Source organism: Emys orbicularis, chromosome 1, assembly GCF_028017835.1.
Source record: "Emys orbicularis isolate rEmyOrb1 chromosome 1, rEmyOrb1.hap1, whole genome shotgun sequence".
Classification (NCBI taxonomy): domain Eukaryota; kingdom Metazoa; phylum Chordata; order Testudines; family Emydidae; genus Emys; species Emys orbicularis.
In genome coordinates this window covers 128,725,159-128,752,458 of record NC_088683.1, presented here as the reverse complement: position 1 = coordinate 128,752,458, position 27,300 = coordinate 128,725,159, and the positions used below count along the sequence as shown (strand labels likewise).

At 42.4% G+C, this 27,300-nt stretch overlaps 1 protein-coding gene across 3 annotated transcripts in view; it reads left to right on the top strand.

Moving 5' to 3' along the window:
- Positions 1-13,725: 13,725 nt before the first annotated feature.
- Positions 13,726-27,300, top strand: part of ITPR2 (inositol 1,4,5-trisphosphate receptor type 2) — a 336,580-nt gene continuing 323,005 nt past the window's right edge. For all 3 annotated transcript variants that reach the window (XM_065418887.1, XM_065418895.1, XM_065418878.1), the window contains exon 1: positions 13,726-13,817. In XM_065418887.1, the coding sequence (XP_065274959.1) occupies positions 13,726-13,817 (92 nt within the window). The remainder of the gene's footprint in view (positions 13,818-27,300) is intronic.

Below are 27,300 nucleotides of genomic sequence, written 5' to 3'. Positions count from 1 at the left end.
TTTACTGTAGTATCCTTTACATAGTGCTCCCTTTTAGCTACCTAGGGGGTCACTAAGGGACAGGTATGTCTACACAGCAGCTGGGAAGTGTGATTCCCAGCTTGGGTAGATGTCTATGCATTAGTTCTGCTTGAGCTAGTGCCTAAAAATAGCTGTGTTCCTACAGTGGCTTGGGCTAGCTGCCTCAGTACAATCCCGTCTGACCCCAGGTACATACTTTGATGGCTAGTCTGAGCCACTGTGGCCACACTGCTATTTTTAGGCGCTAGCTCAAGCAGAGTTAGTGTGTGTGTGTGTGTGTGTGTGTGTGTGTGTGTGTGTGTGTGTGTGTGTGTGTGTGTACACCTGGGCTGGGAATCCTACCTCTCAGGCTGTGTAGATGTGGCCTAAGGGTCTATGGCTCCTGGAGTGAAGGTTCCTCCTCTCCACCCAGGCTGGAAACCCTCTCTCCTTCTCTGTCCTAGGTGGAAAGTGCCTTTCCCTGATGCCATGACCCATCTTCCACTTCAACAGTGTTGGGGGAGGGGAAATGGGGCTCAGAATGGCAGCTGTGGACAGAGGCTTCCTGCCACAGAATTATGGAGTGGCTCCAAAGGGGAGTTAATTCTAGGAGGTGGAATGAGAATGAGTGTATGGTATTTAAGGATTAGATTCTGGAGCACAATTTTGCAGCAAATTCCACAGCCATGTAATTGCAGAATCTACAGGGCTCTGACCGCTGCAATAGCTTATTCTTCCTTTGGATGCAATAAAAATAGGTTTGTTTTGCTTTTGTATTCGAATGCATACAAAGTTCCTCTAGTGCAATAAAGACCTTTAAGAACCAGAGTGTCTGCCACTTCCACAACAATGGAGGTGCTTTAGCAATTGCTTTACTCCCTTCTGCGATGTTGTATTCAGATAGATAATTGCTTATCCCTCGCTGCATTATTAGAGAGCCACCAAATAGCCCCATGTGGGAAGGAGAATGTTCTGAGAGTTTCCAGAAGCATACCGTTGCTACGGGAAACTGCCTCATGTATCTACATCTTAAGTATGTTTGTTTCTTTCTCTTGGATCTCAGAGAGGAAATTGTCATGTTTTAAACAGGAAAATTCAACTTGTCTTTACATCCTTGTCTTTACATTCATATTTTCCCTTAGAAATTAGCATTCTCCCATCCAGCCTGTGGGAGTAATCTCCCATCTAGCCTGTGTTCTGGCATAGACTAGCCCCTGCTCAACATTTGAGATTTATTGAGATCATATCTTGATGTAATATAGCTGCAGGCATTAGGAGAAGGCAACACAGGTTAAATCACCTCCTAAGTGAAATTCTGGGTGTAAAATTATGATCCAGTCACTGAAAAATCATACACTGGCCACAGTCAGAGACATGATACTGAAATAGATGCACAGACTACCTGGGCTGGTGTGGTGAGCCACTGAGTCTTACATTTCCCAAGCGCTGTCATGTGTAACCTTAATATTAAATCACGGTGTCAGTGCTGTAATAATTTAATGTAGCACTGATCAGGAAAGTTCAAGTTCCAACACTAAAGCTATGTCTAAATATATATATATAGCTCTTGTTGTTTTCTTCCTAAAAGCTGATACAGATTCTCCCATATGCAGATGCTTGTAAGTCTTTACTATCATCACTGACTATTTAATGTTTCATTTTCTACCCAGGGATGAATGTCACCTTCTGTATTGAGAAAAAGGAGAAGGAATAATTGATCCTAACTCCTACTGGGTGCAGATATAGCAGAATAAGGATTATTTGTCTTTCTCCACCAGTGGAGTAATTTATCCCCTCTGCTGCTGATTCTTGCTTTTTCTAGATTAATAGATGGGTGGTGATCATTTTAAATGATGCTATTTTACTGTTACCTTCATGTGTTATATAATTATATAAAACTTGTCTCTAAGTGCAACAATGAATAAAACCCAAAGCATTTTGCAAGAAAAGTTAAGTCCTCTGGATGATTTATCTTGTACAAATATTGAAAGAGTGGTTTGCTTCTTTAATTCATTAAGTGCACACCTCATTTAACCATTTAAATATTATGTAGCTAAAGGAGGTAAGATTACACCTTTCAATCTGCCAGGGCTCAAATGTATTACACTAGTGAAGACACCAAAATGAATTTTCAGTTTCTGGGTTTTCAGCTTTTTGACAAAAAATGTTGAGGAAAGCAGACACTTGCTGTAAAAACTTTTGTTTAGTCAAAACCTCAGTTTTCAGCTACCAAATTAAAAAAAAAAAAAAAAAAGTTTTGACTGAAGATTTTCACCCAGGCCTAAAGCATGAGGCTTTCATCAACTAGGTTGAATAGGCCTGTATAGTGCTCAATGTGGTGAAGGATAGAGAGTAATTAGGGACAATTCGCCACTTACAGCTTATTCCAGTGGCTCTCAACCTTTCCAGACTACTGTACCCCTTTCAGGAGTCTGATTTGTCTTGCATACCTCCATGTTTCACCTCACTTAAAAACAACTTGCTTACAAAATCAGACATAAAAATACAAAAGTGTCACAGCACACTATTACTGAAAAATTGCTTACATTCTCATGTTTACCATATAATTATAAAATAAATCAATTGGAATATAAAATTGTACTTACATTTCACTGTATAGTATATAGAGCAGGATAATCAAGTCGTTGTATGAAATTTTAGTTCGTACTGACTTCACTTGTGCTTTTTTATGTAGCATTTTTTAAAACTAGGCAAATATCTAGATAAATTGATACCCCGTGGAAGATCTCTGCACACCCCCAAGGGTCCATATACCCCTGGTTGAGAACCACTGTCTTATAAGACACTGACTTTAATTACATGGCAGTTGCATTTGAATTACAGTGATTTTACACCACAGTAATTGTTTTGTTTTTTGAAAACTAATTACCACTGATTCATATAACTGGAATATTAATTGCATTATGGAACTCATTATTGCTAGAGCTGGTCCAAAAATGGGAATTTTTGTATGAAAAATTTGTCCTTTTTTCCCATTGAAATATTTAATTTCAGTGAAAAAAACTGTCAAAATTTGGAAAATTTCAACCAGAATTATTACCCCTTTTGTTTTATGTGCAATAGACTATTTTTTTTATTTTGGGGGGGGGGGGGATACATTACAGTGTAGATGTAATGTAGTTAATCACTGTCATAGTTAAATTTTCTTCTACGAATTTAGTAATTACAGGCATCCTAAAGTAATTACTGTCATGGTATTATGAAGTGGCACTGTTCTTTCTGGATGTGGAAGTGATGGTTGGGGATGGATCAGGACTAGGGAGGAGACTGGTACCCCTGTAATGAGAAGCTGAAAAATGAGGATATTCCTTTTCTTTCCCTTCTCTGAGGAGGATTCTATTTGTTGCCCTTGTTCTAAGGGTTAAATCTTGCATGTGGTAGCTCCCACTTTTTGAGGGTTTCTAAAATGCTTATAAAAGAGAAAATTAAAACAATGTCTGTATATCTATATCTTATAAAGAAATAGTTCATTCTATACAGTCAAGAGAAAAGAAAACCTGAAAAAAAATCCCAAACCTCATTGATTGACAAGCCTCTTGCGACTGACAGTGGATTCTACGTGGTTGAATGCAAACTTTAATGTTACTATTGGCCCTCATTCTACAAGGGAATAATAACTTCATTTTGGTTTGCTTCCTGATGCTAGCCCTGCGGTTGTGAGCTGCTAGAAGGCAATGCTTCTACTTCCTGAATCCTCTAAATAAAGCGTGCTTTCTGCACAGATGCTTTTAAAGAAAGGGAACATTGTATTTTCTGCTTTGATAGATGTTTATGTTGGTTCTCTGAATGAACAAGGTTAGTTAAAAAGTAGAAAAATACTTGAACAGGTTTAAATATATTGCACTGGAGCATATCCTCACGTGAATGGTTTAGAACAGCTGAGAGAAGTTTATTTACATCACTATTGCTTTATTCTACTATTTGAAAGGTTTCCATTTTGTTTTGTCTAAACCCTTTTTATTTAGACACTAAGTTGGCAGTATTTTTCATTATTTCTGGGTTTGCTATTTTCAAGAAAATATTACAGTAAAACAACAAACTTCCAAATCCTAAAATAAAAATGCAAAAATTAGCATGTATAAATTCAATGTTGAGAGGAGCAAGTGAATCTGTCCCATATATTGCATAGACGTTATAATTTAGGGCAGGCAACTACTGTGCACAAGTAGTAGCAGACAAACTCATCCACACCCTCCTCAGCCCGGAGCAGGAAAGATTCCCTCTGAGTTGAGAGGGTTATTCATTTTCCATGGTCATTCATTACTTAGGCCTATTTGCCTAGAATGACAGTGATACCAGGCAGCCCCAGTTATGGTGGGAACTAGAATGAGCCCTCCAGAGACAATTCACACAGATAACTGAATTGGAGAGCACTGGACCAGGACTGAGGAGATCTGGGTTCCATTCCTGGCTCTGCCTGCTGGGTGACCATGAGCAAGTCACTTCACCTCTCCGTGCCTCAGTTTCCCATCTGGAAAATGAGGATAATGATACCGACTTCCTTGTAAAGAGCTTTGAGACCTAGAGATCATTATATTATCAGGTAGCCATAATTTTGTCACTCCAAAATGGCTTGGATATAAACTGACAAACTAGAGGTAAAAGATTCTATATTCCATTTGTATCTCTTTCTTGATCTGAATTATTTCCAAATAATGATCCTTGTAAAACTCAGAGCATTATTTTATGTGTTCCACGGGTTTCTTAATGGAATAGGTTTATACAAATCACATTTACCATGTTAAAATATTTATTTTTTCAGCAAATTAATCTCTCTTTATTCATAATTTTCAGTACTAATCAATACCAAGGTGTTGATTAAAAAAAAAAGACAAGTTAACCCCAAAAGGAGAAAAAAGGACAAGAATCAACCCACATAGCTATTTTTAAAATTTATAAACCAAGAAGTCATATAGAGCTGTATTCTGGCGTTAATTGTAAACAAAATAAAATAAAGCATTGCCAATGATAAATCTATTCATATGCAGGTAGTGCTGAATAATCTATCACATCTTTCTCTGACCCATTCTTAAAACAGGTCCTCTTGGTCATCCCTTTCTTTTATTTGTGCATCCAAAAATTCTGTAGCATTATCATAATCAAGGAGGACATAGATTATTTTTATGGTAACATTCACAGTGAGCTAGGCACCATGTGCCTGTATAGAAAGACATAATTGCTTACCCCTAAAAACTAAGACCACCTTGTCTTAAATCATGCTTAATTATACAGAGCTTGAGATAAATCTATTGAAATATTACAACGACAGCCCAAGCCACAACATTCAGATCTGGTTTTCAAATATCAAAAAGTTCTGGAGTGTTCAGAGTCTGGTTTTATTCTGACTCATTATGAAGACAGGAAATAGGAGCAAGATTTAGGGTCCAGAATCTAAACTATGCTCCACCTCCCTTCCAAAGCTCAGGGGTGTTTGGATTCAGGATTTTGGTCCTGTCTCATCTCTAGCTGTTAAACTATGCTTCAGCAACATTCCTTTCCAACTTTTCTCCTGCAGCTGGAAAGCAATATACTCTGTTTCCATTAAACAAACATCAATGCTGCTTATTGTATAAGCCTCTAATTGCCCTGGTCCGCTGTCACTTGAATGCTGTGTTTCTATAGTTTTAAACAAGAGGTGTATTGTGTAGGTGCAGGATGAAAGTCTTTTGAATTAAGTATTTTGCACAGCAATTAAATACCAGGCTTCTCTAAGGAACCTTTTCAGTTTATATAGGATGGAAAGGAAACACAAGCATCTTCCTAAGAGTGAGGAGGAGTTAGAATGTGATATCAACATATTTAAGTTTTGTTTTATAAAGTTTAAAAATAAAATTTTAGAGCTCATATTGCACATTTTTGAACCTAAGTTGAATGCCCAAATCTTGCATTTGGATGCTATTATTGACATTTAGGTAATTAAATGCCTATATTTTATGCCTAAAAGCTGATTTAAGCATTCAGATCTGGGATTTGGAGATAATGATCAAGCTTCCCTATGGCAAAATTGGATCCATGGTATTGCCATTTCTTTCCCCAGATTTCATATTAGACATCCCTCTAAATATAATCTAAAACTGCTCCTTGTATGAAAATAAATAATAGACTTTGAAATAAATTTGAGCAGGAAAAGACACTGACGCATACTTTCTGCAGGGTAGTTGATGCACTGAAGCACAGTTTATCAGCACTAACTGGTGACTTTTTTGCATCTGGGCACTATTTAACAGAGAAGCATGTATCTTTGCAACAAAGGATTATCAAAAGTGAAAAAAATGGAAAATTTGTTCTGTCTATTGACTCAGCAGCCTCACCCTCACCCCAAGCCTCCTCCCCTGAGCTACACGTCCCAGGGGACTGCAACAGGGATCGGGCCCGCCCTGCACTCACCAGGCGGCAGGAAGTGGAGCGACCTGACCCCAGCCCGCTCCGCTAGCTCCCAGCCGCACCTCCCGGTGAGTGCCAGGGGGCAGTCCCACCTCCCCCAAAGTCTGGGAGCCAGGGGAGCAGAGCTGAGCGGATGGGGCCGGGTCACTCCACCTCCCGCTGCCCCGTGAGTGTGGGGTCGGGCCCGCCCTGCAATCACCAGGCGGCAGGAAGTGGAGTGACCCTGACCCGGTCCCAACCCGCTCCACTCTGCCAGCTCGTGCTGGGAGGTGGTTTCCCCTCCTACCCCCCAAGCCTGGGGAGGAGATGGAGCCGTGGGGAAGGGGCATGGGTTGGGGAAGAGAAGGGATGGGGGAAGCGGGGGCAGGGGGGAAGCTGGAGCCCAGCATGCAGCATCCCCTTGGCAGAAGCTGGGGCTCCCCTGTTAAGCAGGCCCATCAAATCCTCACCCTGACAAGCCCCACCTCCCCTGCATCTGTACCACCATGATGAGACACCCTCCCCACTGAGCCTCAGCCACCTGCACCTGGACCCCCACCCAAATGAACCCCACCTCCCCTGCACCTAGACCCCCCCTGCTGAGCCCCAAACACCTTCACCTGGATCCCCTGCAGAGTCCCATTGCCCCTGCACCTGGAACCCCCCAATGAGCTTCTGTGCATCCAGATCTCCCACTGAGCCAACCGCACCCAGATTGCCCCACAGAGAACTCTCTTACCCCCACCTGGATCCCCCCACACTAAGTCCCTCTGCACTTGGATCCTGCTGCTGGGCTGAGCCTGCTCACCCAAACCTGGTGCGCCTGGCACAGGGGCAGGGCCCCAGGGTGTTTCTGAGGCAGGCCTGGCCCTTGCCCTGACACAGTGCAACCAGTGGCCTGTGCTCCTCACTGCCATGTTGGAGCCTCCACATTTATTTATTGACAAATAAAATTTGCAGAATTTTAAAATATTGTGCACCGAATTTTTAATTTTTTGGTGCAGAATCCCCTCAGGAATATGGGGTTCTGTGCCACTGTGATGGTGGGACTGTGAGGAAGGTGGTGGGCAGTGGGGCGGTCTATGCGCGGGGGGCGCTGGGCGAGCGGTGTGGTGTGCAGGGTGCTGTGCAGTTGTGGTGGAAGGCCAGCGGGGGAGGTCTCTGGGGTGGGGTGAAGGCTGGGCATAGAGATCTGTGGTGGAGGTCTCTGGGCGAGGGGGTGCTGGGTATAAGGGTAGGGCACTGGGCAGGGGGGCGGTGTGGTGCAGGCCCGCCCTCAAGGAGAAGGGGCATGCTGGCAGCACAGGGCTGGGCAGGCCAGTGTGCGTCTGGCAGCTGCAGGTTTGTAAACAGTGCCCTCCTGCTGGGCTGTGCGGAGCGGGGCTGCTCCCGCCGCGCTGTGCCTCATTGCCCCCAGCCCGCCCTTCACTCTGGAGACTGACCATCCTGCCCCCCTGCACCTTGCCCCATGGGGACCCACAAATATGTTTGGCGCTGGGCCCACAAAAAGTTAATCCGGCTCTGATTCCATCATCATCTTGGACCATATTCTCCTTTTTCTTGATAGGCTTGTTATGAAAAACATGTCAAGTTCAATTATATTTTTTTAGCCACCATCTTCAAAAAATTTACATTCAGAGATGAACACCCATTTTTGGAAGAGGATTAATGCTTATTAATGGTGCCATATGAGCAACCCTTAAATCTGAAGTTTTCTCGCCATAAATGGGCATTGGCAATGCCAACTTCTGTCAGGTTATTTTCCCCAGTCAGCCCTTTGACCAACAGATTTGACCCTATTTTGGAGAGAATCCACCTAGGAATATGAGTAATTTAGTCATCATACTGATTTAAGTCCCAATCCAGCAAAGCATTTAAGTGTGTAGTTAACTTTAAGCGTGAGTTGCCCAGTGACTTCAGTGGGGCTATTCTTGTGTTACAAGTTAAGCATGTGCTTAAATATTTGGAGCATTTGCCTTAACTCTTCCCTTTTTTAAGCACCTTTTAAGGAGAGTTAATTAGTGCTAATTATCATTAACTGTGGGCACCCTTTTTGAGGGAGTGGGGGGAGACTGCCAATTCATTTCACATATGTCACTGAACTGCCATGAGAGGGTAACAAGTTTCAGTCACTACCACCTACTAGGCCCAGATTTGAACAGTTAGCCTAGAAATGAAAGGAGATGGGCTCCATGCATTGGCTTTCTTGTTGAAAAAGAGACAATCCAATGTGCCCACATACTCTGCAAATCAAAACACAGCAGGTGGCACCACTTCTGTCCTATCAGCCTTGACTCTGCCCTAATAAGTAATTCCTTAGTATTAAAAGAAAAAAAAAGACTAAAAACTTAGTTAGCCCTCGCTCTTGGAATTCTTGAAACTCAAAATAACAGGATACTGTGTATATAAATACTGTGAAAGGGCAATTTACTCCCAGGGCCATTGTATGACAAGTTTTGGCCCAGAATGAACAGTAGTTGAGGTCAGGCCAAATTCTAAAGTTTTTATTCAGGAAAAACTCCCACTGACTTGAGGAACTTCAGAATTTCCTCTGCTATTAATAAACACTGATGCAGGGCCATTTATGTGCATGACACTTCACAGAATATAGAAAAGATAATCCCTGTCCTGGGGAGTTTACAATCAAATCAAATGTGCAATAATACTTAATTTGTAGCTGAATTATAAATTGGTGACAAACCAGTTTCAGTAGTGTCTAACTCAACGTTGTCCGCATCAGGCGTCATATTTTTATTTTGCTCACTTAGAAGAGCCTCCATAACTCCACTCTTTCAGCTTACTAGTCAGTTCCACAGTGAAGTCTATCTACTTCTGAAGGAATTTCTACATAATCTTGCTCCACCTATATATCACTCTCATTTGCCCCTCCTCCTCCAGTTCCCTACACTCTTTTTAACTTCCAAATTTTACTATTCTGTCTTTTTCCCGTCTTCTATCACTCTTCTCACTACTCCTAAAACACTATCCCAAACATCATCTCTCTCACCAAACGCTCTCTGGACCTGCAATTGGATCTATGTGGGATGGACCTCTCTGCCTGCACAAAGTCCTGTAGTCTTCAATGGGACTCTCTATGCGTACAAACCATGCAGATCCCATTGCAGGCATGGGCTCTGGGTTTGCAAACAGCTGTGCAAATTTGACTGCACAAATATTTTATAACGACTCTTTGAACACCTTGCATGTATATCATAAGTTTAACCAGTTCCCCATTATATGACATAGTGTGCCTACTGTCGGTCTACATTTCCAACGTTTTCTTGTCTTTTCCCTAAGGAATGTATGCATTGGAGCAGATCCTCAGCTGGTATAAGTTGTGATAGCTTCAGATGGAATGAAGACATTTTACACTAGCTGAAGATCTGTCCCATTATCTTTGATTTTTTTTTTTAAAATCTTTGGTGGAAGGTAGGCTCCATGTAACAGTCTAACATTTTAAAGTTTCATTACATTAGACTTTGAGACTGTCACATTTCTTTCCCATACCTGTTCCTATTTGTTTTATATTCCAGACTAGTTCCAAGCCCTTAAATTGTAGATTTGATCCTTTACATTGCTTCTATCTACTGCACATGCAGACAACATACAAATGCCAACTTGTGATGATGGTTTTTAAGTAAGTATTGTTAGGATATAGATATTCAAGCCTGTCTGCAAAAGCCCATACTTTAAGAATTTAGGTGTATTTTTATCACTTAGCTAGTTATAGAGGTATAAAAGAAAAAATCAAAATCACTCTCTGTATGTGTAAGGAACAGTCTAAGGCCTGGTTCTTAGGCTAAGGCCTTCGGCTAAGCAGCAAAGGCAGCCATAAACTGGGAAATGTATGGTTACATCCTTACATTCCAAACTAGTCACATTAAAATAAGGTGCTATTGGGCTGTTAATAATACAATCCTGTCCTAATATTCCTATCAACTCCAAAGAAAGGTAAGAGCCTAAAAGATGTAAAAAAACCCCTTAGTTTAATAGCATCCTGTCTGGCAAAAACTCGGTTATCAATAGCTGGGATGTGAAATCCTCATTTCTGTATTGTTCTATCACTGTAGTCTCCACTTCCCTATTGTTTGTCTGTATAATCTCTGTCTGGTTCTGTAATTGTTTCTGTCTGCTGTATACTTAATTTTGTTGGGTGTAAACCAATTAAGGTGGTGGAATATAATTGGTTAAATAACCATGTTACAGTATGTTAAAATTGGTTAGTTAAATTTCAGTAAAATAATTGGTTAAGGTATATCTAAGCAGAACTCAAGTTTTTAACCCAAGGCTAAGAAAAAAAAAGGGGTGGAGTGTTAGGATATAGATATTCAAGCTGTCTGCAAAAGCCCATACTTTAAGAATTTAGGTGTATTCTTATCACTTAGCTACTTATAGAGGTATAAAAGAAAAATCAAAATCACTCTCTATGTGTAAGGAACAGTCTAAGGCCTGGTTCTTAGGCTAAGGCCTTCGGCTAAGCAGCAAAGGCAGCCACAAACTGGGAAATGTATGGTTACATCCTTACATTCCAAACTAGTCACATTAAAATAAGGTGCTATTGGGATGTTAATAATACAATCCTGTCCTAATATTCCTATCAACTCCAGAGAAAGGTAAGAGCCTAAAAGATGTAAAAATAAACTTAGTTTAATAGCATCCTATCTGGCAAAAACTCACTTATCAATAGCTGGGATGTGAAATCCTCATTTCTGTATTGTTCTATCACTGTAGTCTCCACTTCCCTATTGTTTGTCTGTATAATCTCTGTCTGGTTCTGTAATTGTTTCTGTCTGCTGTATACTTAATTTTGTTGGGTGTAAACCAATTAAGGTGGTGGGATATAATTGGTTAAATAACCATGTTACAGTATTGGTTAGTTAAATTTCAGTGAAATAATTGGTTAAGGTATATCTAAGCAGAACTCAAGTTTTACTATATAGTCTGCAGTCAATCAGGAAGTAAGGGGGGAATGGGAACAGGGACTGGGGGTGGGGGAATTGGGATCATGTTTTGCTAAGGGGGGGATGGAAACAGGGAATGGGAACAGAAACAGGAACACAGGCAAGGCTCTGTGGTGTCAAAGCTAAAAAGAGGGACACTAAAAAAGAAAACTAAAATCATGCTTGCTAAAAGTTCACCCCAATAAACACTGAATTGTTTGCACCTTTGGACTTCGGGTATTGTTGCTCTCTGTTCATGCAAAAAGGACCAGGAAAGCAAAAGGGTAAAAAAAATAAGCCCCCTAACACATATGTAATACTAAAAGAAGACACAAAATGAAAAAACAATGAAAAATTGCAGAGGGAGGAATTTGGAATGTTATAGAATCCATTTCTTAAAATGCTAAATGGGTAAAGCTTTCTCTTGCCCTCATATTGAAGATTCAGCAATTTCCGATGTAAACATTTACATTAATAAAGAAGGAGAAAACACTTGGTTTTGTGAAGGTGGGAAGTTAAATGAGTGGAAAATAAAGTTGGCACACTTTCAGTTTGTTACTCATTCCCAAAAGGTTGGAGCCTCTCTCACGCAGATGTACGTTCTTATTACTTTGAAGTAAGTAGTTGATCATGATATTCATTTGACCACTAGGGTGCATGTCACAGCTTGCATCGAATATGGTCCTGCTTTATACAGGCAAGAGCAAAGGGAAAATAACACAATTTTGGGGCCTTGTGCCCCACTATCAAATTCTCATTGGAAATTTTTGTTTGAGTGGAGACTACAAGATTAGGTGTTAAATTACAGTCATCTTTTATTATGCTACAGGTCTTTCTGGAGCTCCTTCTATTTCTTAATCAGAATTTTGGCCATCCTTATTAAATCAATGGCAACTTTCTAGAGTCAGGTATTTAATTATCTGCTCCAGTAATTCCTCCTAAAGTGATCAGAATGAAGGGTAGAGGTTATTTTCTTTTTAAGGAAAACTTTATTTTTGTTTTTATATAAAATATAAACACAATGAAACAAAACATATATACACACATGCACAACACGGAAATAGCATATAAAAATTCCATGTACATTATCTGTAAAACCTGTAAACAAACAAACAATCCTCAGCTTGTACAGGTCATGCAGGGCATTAATTATTAAAGTGACTAAATAAATGAGAGCATAACCTATGCGCAGTGGGAACTATACTAAACTGCAAATGTATGCAATAGTTTCATGTGCGACCAAGAAGTTATTTTCAATAAAAATGATTCGGTGCCTGAGGTTTGCATCATATTAAATGGAGGATCAAATTAAGTGCATTGGAAATGCTGACGCCCGAAAACGAGACGCCCTGAAAAAAAGCAGAGTAGGAAAAAACTATACATGACACTACATTTCCTCTTTTCCCTCTACTCCACTCTCTCCTCCAGCCTGCCATGTTCTACGAGTTAGAGTGTGGGGTCAAACAGTAGGAAGCGATCCTCTCACTGGTAAAGTTCTGCCTGGGCAAAGTGTTGTGGGTAGGGGAACACATGGATAACTGGTGAAGCTAAGGTTTAAGATAGATGAGAGAGAGAGAGAAGGGGAAATCCGATGTCTGGGACTGGGGGCAGATGCAAGCAAGGAAATACAGCCCTGCAAACAACTAGGCACAGATCAGGCCACCCCAGCTCGGAAGGGCTCCTGGCACTGATGCCCCGGCAGCCCTGGGTGAATCTCCCCCCAGCTCAGGCACTGGCCGGTGCGACTGGGAAACACACACACACCTTGTTGCATTTCGGCCGCCTGTGTCTCCTCGCTCTCCCCCCAACGCTGCCGCGCTCTGATTGGCGGAGACGCCCGCGCGAGCCCCTCCTCCCGGGCGCTCAATGGGAAGCAGCCTTTGCAAAAAGTTCAGTGGGAGAGAAAAACTGCGAGCGCTTTAGGGCAGCGGCGGCAGGAAAGAGACCCGAAGAGGGGCTGAGGGAGGAAGACGAGAAGGCGGGAGGACGAGGGGAGAAAGCGGAGGCAGGAGGAGGGATCCAGGGGGACATCCCCCATCCCGCAGGAGAGGGAGAAGGAAATGAGGAGAGGACGGAGGAGTGCAACAGCAGCAGCAGCGCGGCGCAGATTTCCCGCAGCAGCGCGAGCTCCGCGGGCGGCGTGGTGAAAGGAGAAGGACACTGCTAGAGAAAGGAGGCGGCGGCTCAGGATCCAGGCTCGCCCAGCAGCTCCGGGCGGCTCATGCCAGGCTGCGGCCGAGGGGAGGCAGCTGCTGCCACTTGGCTGCTCCCCCTTCGCAGCTTTGCAAACAAGCGTCGGGCTTTGATCGCTGCCGGGCGGCCCCTCCCCCTCGCGTGCGCTGCGGCCCCCCCACCCCCAGGCTGTTCTGTGACCGGGGGAATGAACGGAAAATGAGCAAAAATGTCTGACAAAATGTCCAGTTTTCTGTACATCGGGGACATCGTGTCCCTCTACGCGGAAGGCTCAGTCAGCGGCTTCATCAGCACCCTAGGGTAAGGAAAGGGCTGGGGGTGTGTGTGTATGTGCTCAGTGTGGGTGGCTGCTCTCTCTGTGCGGCGCATGTAGCTGTTTTCTGGGATCTCCCCCCCCCCCCCCCCCATGTAAATGTCAGGCTAAGACATCTAGCTGCAGGACAGGGACCCGTGGAGAGAGCATTAAACATTGCAGCACAGGAAACAGCGGGGAGAGGAATGTGCTGTGTAGCAGCAACAACTTCACAACCTTCTGTAACGAGAGAGATAAAAGTAGGAAGTGATTTAAAAAAAAATGTTCTCGAAAAGGCCTGGGGAAGTAGAGCACTTTAGCAGCTTTGCTGGCAAAAGGCTGTTGCACAGCGACACTTTCTTTTATTTATTCTCACACCAGCCCTTCCCTCCTCAACTTGATTTACTAGCTAGAGCAGAAGCTGATCATGTTAGGGAATAAGATTAGCCCTCTCTGAAGTTCAAAATCAGTACATGGAAAGAAAGAAGAAAAAGTTTCTATGGATTTTTTTTTTTAAACAAGTTAGGCCTATTCTTTTTTTTAAAAAAGCAGCATATCCTTCTTGGGGCTGTTGTTACTGAGCCAAACCTGCTAATCACATACATTTGGCCAGTCCTGGGAGCATTCAAACTTCTGGAAGACGTATTCCCTAGCAGCTGTTTGTCACCCTTTTAATAATTAAACCACCAGCACCTGGAATCCAACAATCTATTATATTTAAATACCTCAGGGCAATGGAACTCACCATCATAGAGCCTTCAGGATTCTAGAACCAAGAAGCATTTAGAACCTTCTGGGTTTTAGTCTGTGTGAGTGAAATCCTGGTCCCATTGAAATGGCAAAACTCCTGTGGACTTCAGTGGGAGAAGGATTTTATTGTGTGCCTATGCAAAACTTCATAGACCCTGGATTCCTCTTGACCCACCTCTGAGAGCACCCTGAAGAAGTTGGTCAGATAACATGGTAGTAGAAAAGAAAAGAATAGAAATAGAAGAAGTCATAGGTTCTAAACTCTAACAACTTGAGTGTTCAGGTTCTGTTGCGAAACGGAAAAGAGTAATTTCTTACTAAAATCTTATGCTTAAAATATTAATGTAGGCATCACAAAATATGGAACTTGGCTAGGGTTTCTGATATCTCTTGATAAATAATGCCGTTAACATTTGTATCAAGTTGGTGTACAACAACAAGTTGATCCTGAAAACACTTATTCACTGCTTAATATTAGGCACCTGACTAGACCCATTAACTTCAGTGGAGCTATTCAGGTGCCTAGATTTAATCATGTCTTAGTGTTTGCAGGATGAAGACCTGAGGGCCTCACTTGGATGGTGCTGAGCACTTACAACTTCTGTTGAATCCAGTTGAAATATTGTCTGATGACTACAGACTCGTGTCCCAAAATTGCTCTGTCCTGTAAGGAGTGCAGCATGGGGGCTCTTTAAGACCGTATTTTAAAAAAATCCAAACAATACGCTTACATTTTGCAAGAACTTAGTTCACAGAGAAATCTAATTCTTTAAAACAAACACATTAGGAAAAGGGAATATGTTCATTATTTTTAACTGAAGCTACTAAACTTGTTCTAAACTACTTCATACATCATACTTTACAATTGTTAATAAAAGCATTCAGGGGTGAAAACTTTGAATTTCTTGCTCCCCTTTGTAACCAACTTGTTAAAAATTCTTCAGCTGCACTTGTCTAATTACATGTTTGTTTATCCATTTGGTGGTGGATTTGATTTGCCTAAAGTCTCTCTTCTGTTTTTAACATTGATCAGACATTTACATCCCTGTGGATGATTTTTCCTGAATCAATCTCTCTCTCTCTCTCTCTCTCTTTAAAAAATGACTTACTGAAGTAGCTTTTCTTCAGATTTGTCATTAACCTGAATGTTTTGGATCATCCTTTCAGTTTTATTTTGAAAAATATCCACTATTGAAAAACTCTATTGTTGATACATATAAAATGACATTGATATTACATTATTATAAAACCAACATTGTTACAGTGACATGTCCAAAGGCTTTGGTAGTCCACACTGATGTCAGTGCAAGAGTCAAAACAGTGCCAGTGATTTTTTTTTTTTTTGTAGCAAGTCCAAAGCAAATGTGTCCTTCCTTAATGATCTGTCGTTAGAAATGTCTTATGGATTGTATTAACCACAATGATTCCATTGGCACATATTGGAACAAAGCAGCTCCAAACCTAAGAGTTCCAGTGTGGGTTGTTTTTTAAATAGTGGCTATTAAACACCAAGCACTATATTCAAACTAATAGTTAAGGTCTAATCTATACCAACGGAAGATAAAATTCACTGTTAAGGCTGTGACTTCATCCTCTGCTAATTAACCCTCTTGTACCTAAGTGTTGCAGAACATATGTAAGATTGCTTATATTCTGAGACTCCTACACCAGGAAAATTTGTGGTGAAATAAGGATGGAGTGGAAGCTTTAACAATCAATTTCTGTGGTTTTTGTCTGTCACTTAGATGTTTGATGTTGTTATTGGAAGGCAGTTGGTGTTCAATGTCTTTCGTACCTTTCATCTTACTTCCTGTTCGCTCACTTAATCTGCTTGCAAACATCTTTCCATGATGTATTCCTCCATGTCTAAATTTTGTCTTTCTCCTTCCACTTACAACTCTGGTATTCATTTCACATCTCTATTTTGCTGACTCTTGGAATTTTAAATCCCATCTCAAAACTTCCCCTGTTTTCTGCACCTTCAAATAATTGGATGGCTCTTCCTGTTTTTGCAAGCTCTGTATTTCTTCTCAGTTAGGACCTCTTGTTGTTGAATTGTTTGTTTTATTTGTGTCATACAGCTAGGGCTGCAGGTTTGTCACAGTGGTAAAAATGTCACAGATAGGATGATTTTTCTGTTTGTGACTTTAATAAAGCAAATGGTGCCTCGCTAGGTGAGGTTTGGTGGCGGAGGGGTCAGATTAAATTTGAGTGAGTGGCATTGGGATGTTGGGTAGACCTGGGAGTGTTGAAGTTATGCTATACCCTGTAATATGTTCTGTGGCAGTGGTTGCAATCATTCCCTTTAGGTTGGTAGCAGCTATGCAGGGGTAGTTTCACCAGTAGTAGTTTCTGGGAAGAATTCTGCTAGGAAATCTGTCCCGCTGAAAGGGGAGCATGCTGTGCAGTGTGATTGTTTCTGAGTTCCTTTCCCTATTTACCCTCAGATCTTTCTTCCATTATCCAGAGCAACAGAGCCTCTTTCATATACAGGTGCTTCTTATGTGTCTGGAGGAAGTGGGGAGCAGGCAGTGGAATTGCTGCTCTCTTTACCTGACTGATTTAGGCCCTCATTTCCACATTTTGCTACCATTCGGACTGCATAGTAAATGGTAGCCACGTAGCCCAGTATTTTCAGAGGCAGTAGGAGAGGGAGATAAATTACCTCGTCACCCAGTGTCTAGGTTATTATTTAGTTCACCAGGTAGCCTAACACAGTTGCAGTAACTTTAAATCCAGCTCAAGTATACTGATTGTGAAGAAAAGACTTAGTTCTGTTTTATTTTAAGCTGCCAAAGGCTAATTGTTCCTTAAACAAAGCATGAGGGAGGCAGATCTATAAATAAGATGTAAATGTGCACAATACCTCTCTAAGCAGGGAGGTCTGTCACGTAAACGGACATCGCTCCTTACGGAGTTGAATGAGCCAAGTAAGTTTGTTTGAGGAATGGAAGTTTTAAGTGGATGCCTAATTCCACAGGTTTGTCCTTTTTTTTTTTGGCGGAGGCAGCACTTTCCACACTCCCATTTCCTCTGGGAAACTTTAATTAAAAAAAAAAAATTATAAATCCAAGGATGAGCGATTTAAGGTTAAGTTGGGGATCAGTTTAGTGCCTGGTACATCCTAGAGCCTAGAAAAATTTATTCTGCACTTGCAGTGTGGATGGAACTGATAAGCTAATGATCATGTAGGAGCTCTGGCACTCAGATGCAAATGATTGGTACAGTATAAGAACCTAAATAGACAGCTAGTTGTTTCTACCTTATGATTTTATTGTTACTTTAAAAATAAAAAGGAAGCCCTCCTATGCATAAACAAGAAGATCACATTGCAATGTAGTGGAGCTGGCCATGAACCAGAATTTTCATTGCATGGGAAAATCTAGCATTTTGATTGTATTTTTTCGTTCCAAACCAGAACAAAAGGCTGAAATTTCCCACAAAATGAAAATTCTGAACCATTTCAATTTGGGACCATCAAAATGCTTTGTTTCAATAATATTTCAATTCATTTTGTTTCCACTTTTATTTTAAGTACAATATACGTTAGACATATAGGTATAAATATAATATTGAAATTAATATTTAAATATAAAAGTGGAAATTAAATGAATTAAACCAAAAGTTTTGAGTTTGTCAAAATGAAATGTTTTGACTTTTCCTACTGAAATTTTGTTTAAATTGATACATTCCCATGACACATTTTGATTCTGATGAAACTGTTTTTTGACAGAACACTGTTCCATCAACATTTTTTTTTTTTCCAACCAGCTCTACAATTTAGATGAAAAAATCAGGAATTTTCCCCCCTTTTTTGTATTCCAGTGCTGCTTGGTGGCTTCTACAAAGATTGTGGCCCCCTTGTGCTAGGCGCTGTATGGACATATAATAAGAGACAGTCCCTGTCATGAAGAGCTTATAATGCAAGTAGCTAAGACACACAAAGGGTGGGAGAAAAGAAGTATTGTTATTATTGTCTATAGTTTTGGAAAGAGAGAATGGAGGCCCAGATTCTCAAAGGAATTGATTTCAATGGGTATTAGGTGCTGGTCACACAGGAAGTCTTTGATAGAGCTGGGAAATGAGCCCCTGTCTCCTAGGTCCTAGTCCAGTGCCTTAACCATGAGACCAGTCTTCAGTGTTTTAAGAGTAAAATTGGAATAGTATATTATGAACATTTTTATGAATGGCGAATTAAATTTCTGTAGTCTTCTGGTACCATGGGAAGAAAAAGTGTGTGTGTGTTAGGCAGACACTGACGTGGCTCGGGGGGGGAGAAAAAAAAAAAAGTAATGCCAGCTCCCAGCCTCCTGGATGGGAGATTTGGCTGATCGATCCATTAGTCAGAAATCCAATGGCTATATGCCTTGTCTTGCCTCAGTAATGCTGCTCTGTGCAACTGCAGACAGAAACCTCATGGAACATTGCTATGGAGTGTACTGCCTAAAAGGCAGCTCTTGGTGGGGAGGGACAGGGTTTACACCATTTTTGCTCTTCTTTAGGGGGTAACATTTCAGCATATGCATATTTTTTTTCCTTTAGTTTGCTGTTCTGTGTTGTCTTTACCTGCTTCTGTTAGCCCCTTGGGACAGATACCATACCTTTCTACATCTTTCATGAAGTCCCTAGCACAATTTCAGCCTAGGCTTTGTAAAACCCACATTTAGCATGATGTGGCTTTATTGAACCCAGGCTTCGTGCATAGACTGTATTTGTTGGACTCTGTGAGGCAAAAAGGTTAAGTAGAAAACTGAGTGTTAGTGGAAGAGTGCTAGCTTGAGTACTACAAAGACCATGCAAATTAAAATTATTATCGCTGGTGGTGACCTGGGGTGCTTAACAATCGATGTAGCATACATGCTATTCCCACTCCCTGCAATCATACTGCCTGAAAATGTGTGATTGGTGAGGCACATGTTGCACTGGCTTCTTTATTAATGAAGTTTTATTCTGCTTTTATGAACTAGAGAAATGTTAATACTTAGGATGAATGACAAATCAGTATCAGGTGCAAGTCTGGTAGTTAGTGATGTCAAGCTGTCTAGAGTGGCTCACAAGCCTGAGTGCCAACCTCAGGGCAAAGTGGGTGAGGTACACCTCTACCCCGATATCATGCGACCCGATATAACACGAATTCGGATATAACGCGGTAAAGCAGCGCTCTGGGGGGTGGCGGGGCTGCGCACTCCGGCAGATCAAAGCAAGTTCGATATAAAGCGGTTTCACCTATAACACGGTAAGGTTTTTTGGCTCCCGAGGACAGCGTTATATCAAGGTAGAGGTGTAATATCTTTTATTGGACAAGCTTCTGTTGGTGAGAGAGACAAGCTTTCGCACTTACACAGAGCTCTTCTGGGAACCTAACTCAGACTGTTAAGAAACAGATCCCAAACTGGTTGTGTATTCTGTACTTAGATTTCACCAACTAAGCAGCAAGTGTGAACTCCTCAGGCACTATAACAGCCTTAACATGGAGTCACAGTCAGTCCTCTTGGGCACTCCTTTATCTTGCCACCCAGGCAACCCTGCCTTTGTGATAGATGGTCCCTTACACCAAAAAAATCACAACACTATTTAGGTTACTTCCAGTTCCAAAGGACCAGTCACTTATCCCAGGTCAATTGCACTTCAGATCTCAAACCAAAGACAATGCTTGTAGCCAATCATATAATACTAAACTAAAGATTTATTAACTAAGGTTAGGTCTACACTATAAACTTACATTGGTATTACTCTGTTGCTCAGGGGTGTGAAAAATCTACACTCCTAAGTGTAGACCAACCGAACTCCCAGGGTAGACAGCACTATCTCCATGGGAGAGCGTCTCCCATTGATATAGCTATCACCTCTTTTGGAGATTAACTACACCAATGGGAGAAGCTCTCCTGTTGGCATAGCAGTGTCTTCACTGAACCGCTACAGTAGACCTGCCCTAAGAAAAAGAAATATTTACAAGGTGAAAGCAGGTAAACATTCTCACACAAATGAGATACAATCTTAGGTTCCAAAAGATAATAGTAGCTGCTATAATATGCAAGGTCTACATATCTTTTAGGGCTAAGCCAAGCAGCTTGGGATCCCTTGTTCAGACTTAGAAATGTTGCCCTCTCCGAATTCCAAGCAGCAAAGAGATCTCAATTTCTCCTTAACAAAGATTTTTATTCCCTTCCCTCAGTGTTCAAGCTATGATGGGACGAGGGCCTTTGCATGTATCCTCTTCATGGGTGTGGGGGAAGCAGTCAACAAAGTCTTTTTTCAGTGATGTTTGGTCAAGATGGTTTGACTGGTAGGCCTTTTGCTGGGGAGGAGACACCACTTGTGGTAGACTAGTATTTCACACTTGGTCAGGCTGCTTGGTTTACAGTCTTAGCAAACATTTTTGATAGTTACAGAGCAAACACTTACATGTTACCTTATAACATGGGATACAGATATTACAAGTAAGAGTAATACATGTAGCTTCCTACAAGCATTTCATAAAGTCTAAATACATTCTTATAACTCTAATACCTATTTTAACAATATCAAGTCACAGGTGAGCCAGACTGGTTTCCAGCCATGCATTTGTCAGTGTTCAGTGAGGCCTAGGGGCTTGGCGTAAGCTGGCACCTGGTCTGCCAGTGTCACAAGTGGTACAAATACTCAGAATTGCACCCATAATTTATTTTGCAGGCACAGTTTTATCAAGACAAACAGCAGCCCCAAAAAAAGAGGATGAGCCTCAACCCTGCTGAAAACATGAGTCTGGGGTCAGAGGGTGTTTTATTCTCCAGGCCCTTTGAGTCACTGCCCTCCATGCTGATGGTGCCAATGGGGGTGCTGGTTTTGAGGGTGCATTTTGTGATGCAGACACTTGTTTGCTAACAACTTTCTTCTCGTCAGGGCCGGCTTTAGGGAAAATGGTGCCCTGGGTGAACTTGTGTTTTGGCACTCCTCCTCCCACCATCACCCCTGGCTCCTATGGGCTCCACCCTTCCTCCCCCTTCCCCCCCGGGGCGGTTACCTATACTTCATATGGAATGCCCATCTACATTGAATGGACTTTCCTGTGGACATCTCCTAGGGTGACCAGTCAGCAAATGTGAAAAATCGGGATGGGGTGGGGGGTGGGGGTAATAGGGTAATAGGTATAAGAAAAAGACCCCAAAATCGGGACTGTCCCTATAAAATTGGGACATCTGGTCACCCTAGCATCTCCTGTGGTCCATTGTGAGTTAAGTGTCCCTTGATGAGCCACTTACTTTGACTAATAAGTGAGATGTGCTGGATAAGTACCTTGTGGGCGTTGCCCTAGGAGCAAACATTTGAAATACAGGTATAGATCCAATACTCATAACTTCAAATACAAAAATGATACATGCATACAAATAGCATAAACATATTCCGCAGATCATAACCTTTTCATAGACATCTTATGCCACATTTTGTACAAGATTTATTGCAAATGTATAACAGTAGTTGCAACAATGATCTACGTGGTCATGTTTTAATCAGATAACATCACAATGAGTAACTGCTACAACTAGCAAATTCCTAGGCCACTGTCAGCAGAAGTAAGAGTGGCATGGTATATGGTGTATTGCCACACTTACCTCTGTGCTGCTGCGGTGGCTTGTGGTGCCTGGCGCTTGGCCTGCGGCTCAAGGCAGGCTTCGCGCTGTCACGTGGGGGCTGCATCTTGCCAGAGCCCACAGCCCTCCTGCAGCCCTCTGGCCACTCCTGGCTCACCACGAGCATTTTGACAGGAAGTACCAAGCAGTAATAATAATACAAGTGTGTGTGCACGTGAGAGAGACAGAGAACGAGCCTGTGTGTGCGTGTGAGAGACTTTGTTGGGGGGATTGTGTGACAGTTTGTGTGTTGGGGAGTGTGAGACTGTGAGTGACACACAATCTGTGTTGGGGGCAGAGCCGTAACAAGGAATTTTTGCGCCCGTGGCAAGGGCCGGCTCCAGGCTCTTTGGCGGCAATTCGGCGGCGGGTCCCTGAGTCCCTCTCAGAGGGAAGGACCCGCTGCTGAAGAAGTGGCAGCGGTAGAGCTGCCACCGAAGTGCCACCGGTCGCAGCTTTTTTTTTTTTTTTTTTTTCCCCTCTGCCCCGCTTGGGTGGTAGAGCTGTGCCCCTCCGCTTTGCGCGCCCGAGGCAAGTGCCTCACTCACCTCGCCCTTGTTACGGCACTGGTTGGGGGACTGTGAGAGACAGAATGTATGTGGGTGTGAGAGCCTGTGTGTGTGTGTTAGGGAAGTTTGAGACAGAAAGTGACTGTGCGCTTACTGTCTCAAAGTGCTCCCTCCCTCCCCCCCCCCCCGATGTGGAAGTTTCCCTCCTCCTGGCCCGGCCGGCCCCCGCTGGAGACCAAGCAGCACAGCGCCAGAGGCAGGGAGGGACTCGGCTCCGCTCTGGGCAGCGAGCGGTGGGCTGTGCCACCAGTGACCGACCCCAGCTGCGCCACTCTGGGCTCCTGAGGCTGGGGCAGAGCCAGAGCCCTCAGCTGGCCAGCTGAGGAGCGAGTGAGGGAGGAGCCAGGAGGGCGGGAGTTTGGAGAAGCCCGAGGGCCCAGTGCAGGGGAGGGGCTGGAGAAGAGAGGAGTCTGGCCACAGCCAGCCAGGGGAAGCCTGAGCCCCTTGTGGTGCCCCCTGGCTATGGCGCCCTGGGCGTGCGCCCCGTTTGCCCGGCCCTGCTTCTCGCTGATATATTAAAGGTTCTAGAAATGTGTTGCTCTGCATGTCTTCCTATTGTAAAATGACTGGTCTGAATTCTGCTCTGATCAGTGGAGTTACTCTAAATTTACATCATGTAACTGAGAACAGAATTTGGCTCATTAAGTATTATTTTTCAGCTACCTGGTACATTGCATTTCTGATAAGTAACTATTCCTACTTAAACACAGCCCATAATATATACTGTACTAGATATTTGTATTGATTTTACAGTAATCTCAACACACACACAGATGTAAATATATAAATAAAACTCAGTGGCTTCCATTCCCTGCAATACAACACATTAATCAAAACCTATATCCATTTTAATGCTCCCATTTGAAGTAACAGCTATAGAACACTCTATTTTAACTTAGCCATCCATAATGAATTTCTTTAAATGCCTATCTGAAATATTCTATTAGTGGTGCCATCTTTAGTTAAACTGTAACAAAAAGCTTCACATAAAACTCTCTTATGAGAGCTGCGCAGGTGGTAAACTCCAGAGCTGGATTGTCTGTATCGGAGGTTTTTGCTCCCATACACTTTCAATGTATAGGAGCAAAGTATCAGACTTAAACAATAATTCTTATTTGTGAGAGCACCCACTATGTGTGGATGCTTTCTAAATATTTAAGTAGTACTGTCCCTGCTCTGAGGTGCTCACAACCTAAGGAAAGACAGACAAGTCTACAGACAGTAGAGGAAGGGGAGAAAAAGGCAATTGATTTATATACAAGTTGATTCAAATAACCATAAGCAGAATGGAAACAGTGGTAAGAGGGACTTAAATGAGGATAAGAGAAAAGGGTCTTACCAACACTTATAATTCTCAATAAGGTTACAGGAGATAGGGGGCCATAATCAACCTCTCCTTAGTCTTAGGACTAAGGCTCAGATTTTTAAAGGTATTTAGGGGTTGCTGTGTTCAACGTTGCAATGCGTAACTGATTTAAGCACCTAAGTCTTGTTTTCAAAAGGGATTTAGGCACTTGGGAGCCTATATCCCATTGACAGTCAATGCCTAACTACTTCTAAAAATCAGGACCTAGCTGCATTGTGCCTCTACCTTTCCCACACGCAGGGGGAAGAGATTTATATAAAACACTTCTTACTCTCATAGGTACTGTCTCGCCAGCAGGACCGCTTACAGGTGCCAACCTCATTGGGAGTCAAAGGTGATATGTAGAAGATTGGATCCCAGGGAAGGGTGGATTAATTACAAACCAAGTTCTACTTCTCAGTGTGGGACTCATTACTAACTTTATCTAAGGATTTAAAATCCTTAGATGCATATAAAACCTCCCCCCCCCCGCCCAGTTTTCTTGCTGTTATATGGAAGTTTGTGTTTGTGTCATGACTGCCATCTAGGTGGAGAGCAGAGATTGACCCGCTGATCTGTAGTGTTAAAAGGATGAGTCTTGACATGTTGAGTTAGTCATGCTTCTCACCAGAATCTGTTAGGCTTCTATCCTCTGTTGATTTGTCGCAGATGGGGAGATACGTAACACATTGAGCAGAAAGTTACATTTGCTTTGAAAAGTTAATTATTTCTTGCAGGGAAAAAACTCAGATGCACTGGTCTATATAAACATTACTATTATTTTATTATTTGTATTGCTATAGAACCTAGGACCTTAGTCAAGGACCAGGAACAGATTATGCTAGGTGGTGTACAAAGACAAACAAAAAGACCATCCTGTGACGTTGCACTCTATATGATTTTATGAAAGTATGCTAATATGTGTGAATATAATGTAACTAAAATATGCTTCATGCAAAAGGTCTCTTGTAAGGTATCATTACAAAGCCTATAATCTACTGAGTGTGATCATCCTATTTGTATAAATGTATCATTCTTGTATCTGAAACTAGAAATATGAAATATAACTGAGGGCCTATTGTAATTATGCAAAATGTGGGCCATTAATGATGGTTTGGAATCTTGATGGCTCCCATCAGCCAGGACAATTGACTGTGGATGGCTCTGTTTGCAGGCAGGCCTTCCTGTGAGTCAGGCTGGGAGGAATGAAGGCTTGGGGTCTTAGTGACATGTGATCATGTCACCTGAACTGGAATCCATCTTTAACCTGGTGTTTTTCCATTGAGAAGGAGGGGTGGGAATCCAGAGGGACAAAGGATTCCCGCCTTATGAAAAAGATATATAAGTGGGTGGAACAGAACAAAGGGGGCTCCAATCATGAGAAATCCCCTAGCTACCACCTGAGCTGGAAGAAGGGCTGTACCAGGGGAAAGAATTGTGCCCAGACTAGGAAGGCATCCAGTCTGTGAAAGAAACTTATTAAAACATCTGAGAGTGAGATTTTTATCTGTATTCAGTTTTATTACTGTACTAGGCTTAGACTTGCGTGTTTTATTTTATTTTGCATGGTGATTCACTTTGTTCTGTCTGTCACTACTTGGAACCACTTAAATCCTACTTTCTATATTTAATAAAATCACTTATTAATTAACCGAGTATGTATTAATACCTGGGGGGTGGGGGGAAACAGCTGTGCATATCTCTCTATCAGTGTTATAGAGGGCGAACAATTTATGAGTTTACCCTGTATAAGCTTTATACAGTGTAAAACGGATTTATTTGGGGTTTGGACCCCATTGGGAGTTGGGCATCTGAGTGTTAAAGACAGGAACACTTCTTAAGTTGCTTTCAGTTAAGCCTGCAGCTTTGGGGCACGTGGTTCAGACCCTGGGTCTGTGTTGGAGCAGACTGGTGTGTTTGGCTCAACAAGACAGGGTGCTGGAGCTGGCAGGGAAAGCAGGGGCAGAAGTAGTCTTGGCACATCAGTTGGCAGTCCCAGAGGGGTTCTGTTATCCAACCCGTCACACATCCCTGCTCCTAAAGAGTGTACCGCCTAAGAGGGATATGTTGGGGCACAGAGGGAAGGAAAGTGGAGTGGCAGTTCATGAGTTTTGGGGGGATGGTAGTACATTTTAGTTATGCATTTGTTCAGTTTTTGTTATTTGTACATAGATGTCTATCATTAAAAATAGATTGAGAAAACAAATAGGAAAAAAATTATGTTCTTTAAACCTTCATACACACCGATTATAAATCAGATTCCATCTAATTATTGGAGCTGGTAGCGTTACCTACACTTAAGATTGCCTAGCGCTTCCCATTATGGATCCTGTTTTCAGTTTCCTGTAACTTTGCAAAAGTTTGACCATTTGGGCTGAAATCTTTCATACCAGGTGTTTTGACTCAGGCTGATTTTTTGTGTGTGTGTGTGTTTTTTTGTTTTGTTTTTTGTTGAAAAGTTTTAACTAAAATGCTTCAGCCATTTCAGAGAATGACATTAGGAAAAAATACATTGTTTGTACAATGTTTTGTTCTTTTTAACATGGGCAACCCCATTTTTTTTTTAAAGAAGCTCTTTTGCTACCATGCTTTGGAGCAGTCTTGAAATTTGGCTGAGGTGTCGTCCTAGCGTCAGGGACGGGCCTTTTGGAATCCCCATGAAAACTTAGCCAAGTTATAAGCCTCTGACAAATTTCAGTTTGTACGTAGAGACTTGTTAGAATTTGGCCGCTAAATTCACCAAAGATTCTGTCTGTGGTGAATATGCTCCAGACACTCAAGCTCCTATATGCTGACCAGACTGCACCAGGGCCGGCGCAACCCATTAGGCGACCTAGGCGGTCGCCTAGGACGCTACAATTTGGGGGGCGGTGACCGTGGCGGTATTTCGGCGGCGGGACCTTCCGCCGCCTCTGTGTGGGGGGGGGTGGCATTTCGGGGCGGGACCTTCTGCCGCCTAGGGCGGCAGAAAAGCTGGCACCGCTCCTGGACTGCACATTTCATTCCTGCAGAACAAATGAGCACACTCCATCCCAGGGCTACAGGGGTAGAGCCGGACTTTCCCTGCCATTGCTCCTCTCTGCAGCTGGGAGGGCCACTGTGGCATCAGACACGGAACTGAGAAGACAGACTGTCTCTCTTGGGCTCTCAGTGCTCCCCCAGATGGGGCCTAGGTAGCAAATAGGAAGAGAAGGTAGCCACACTGGAATGCTGAGGG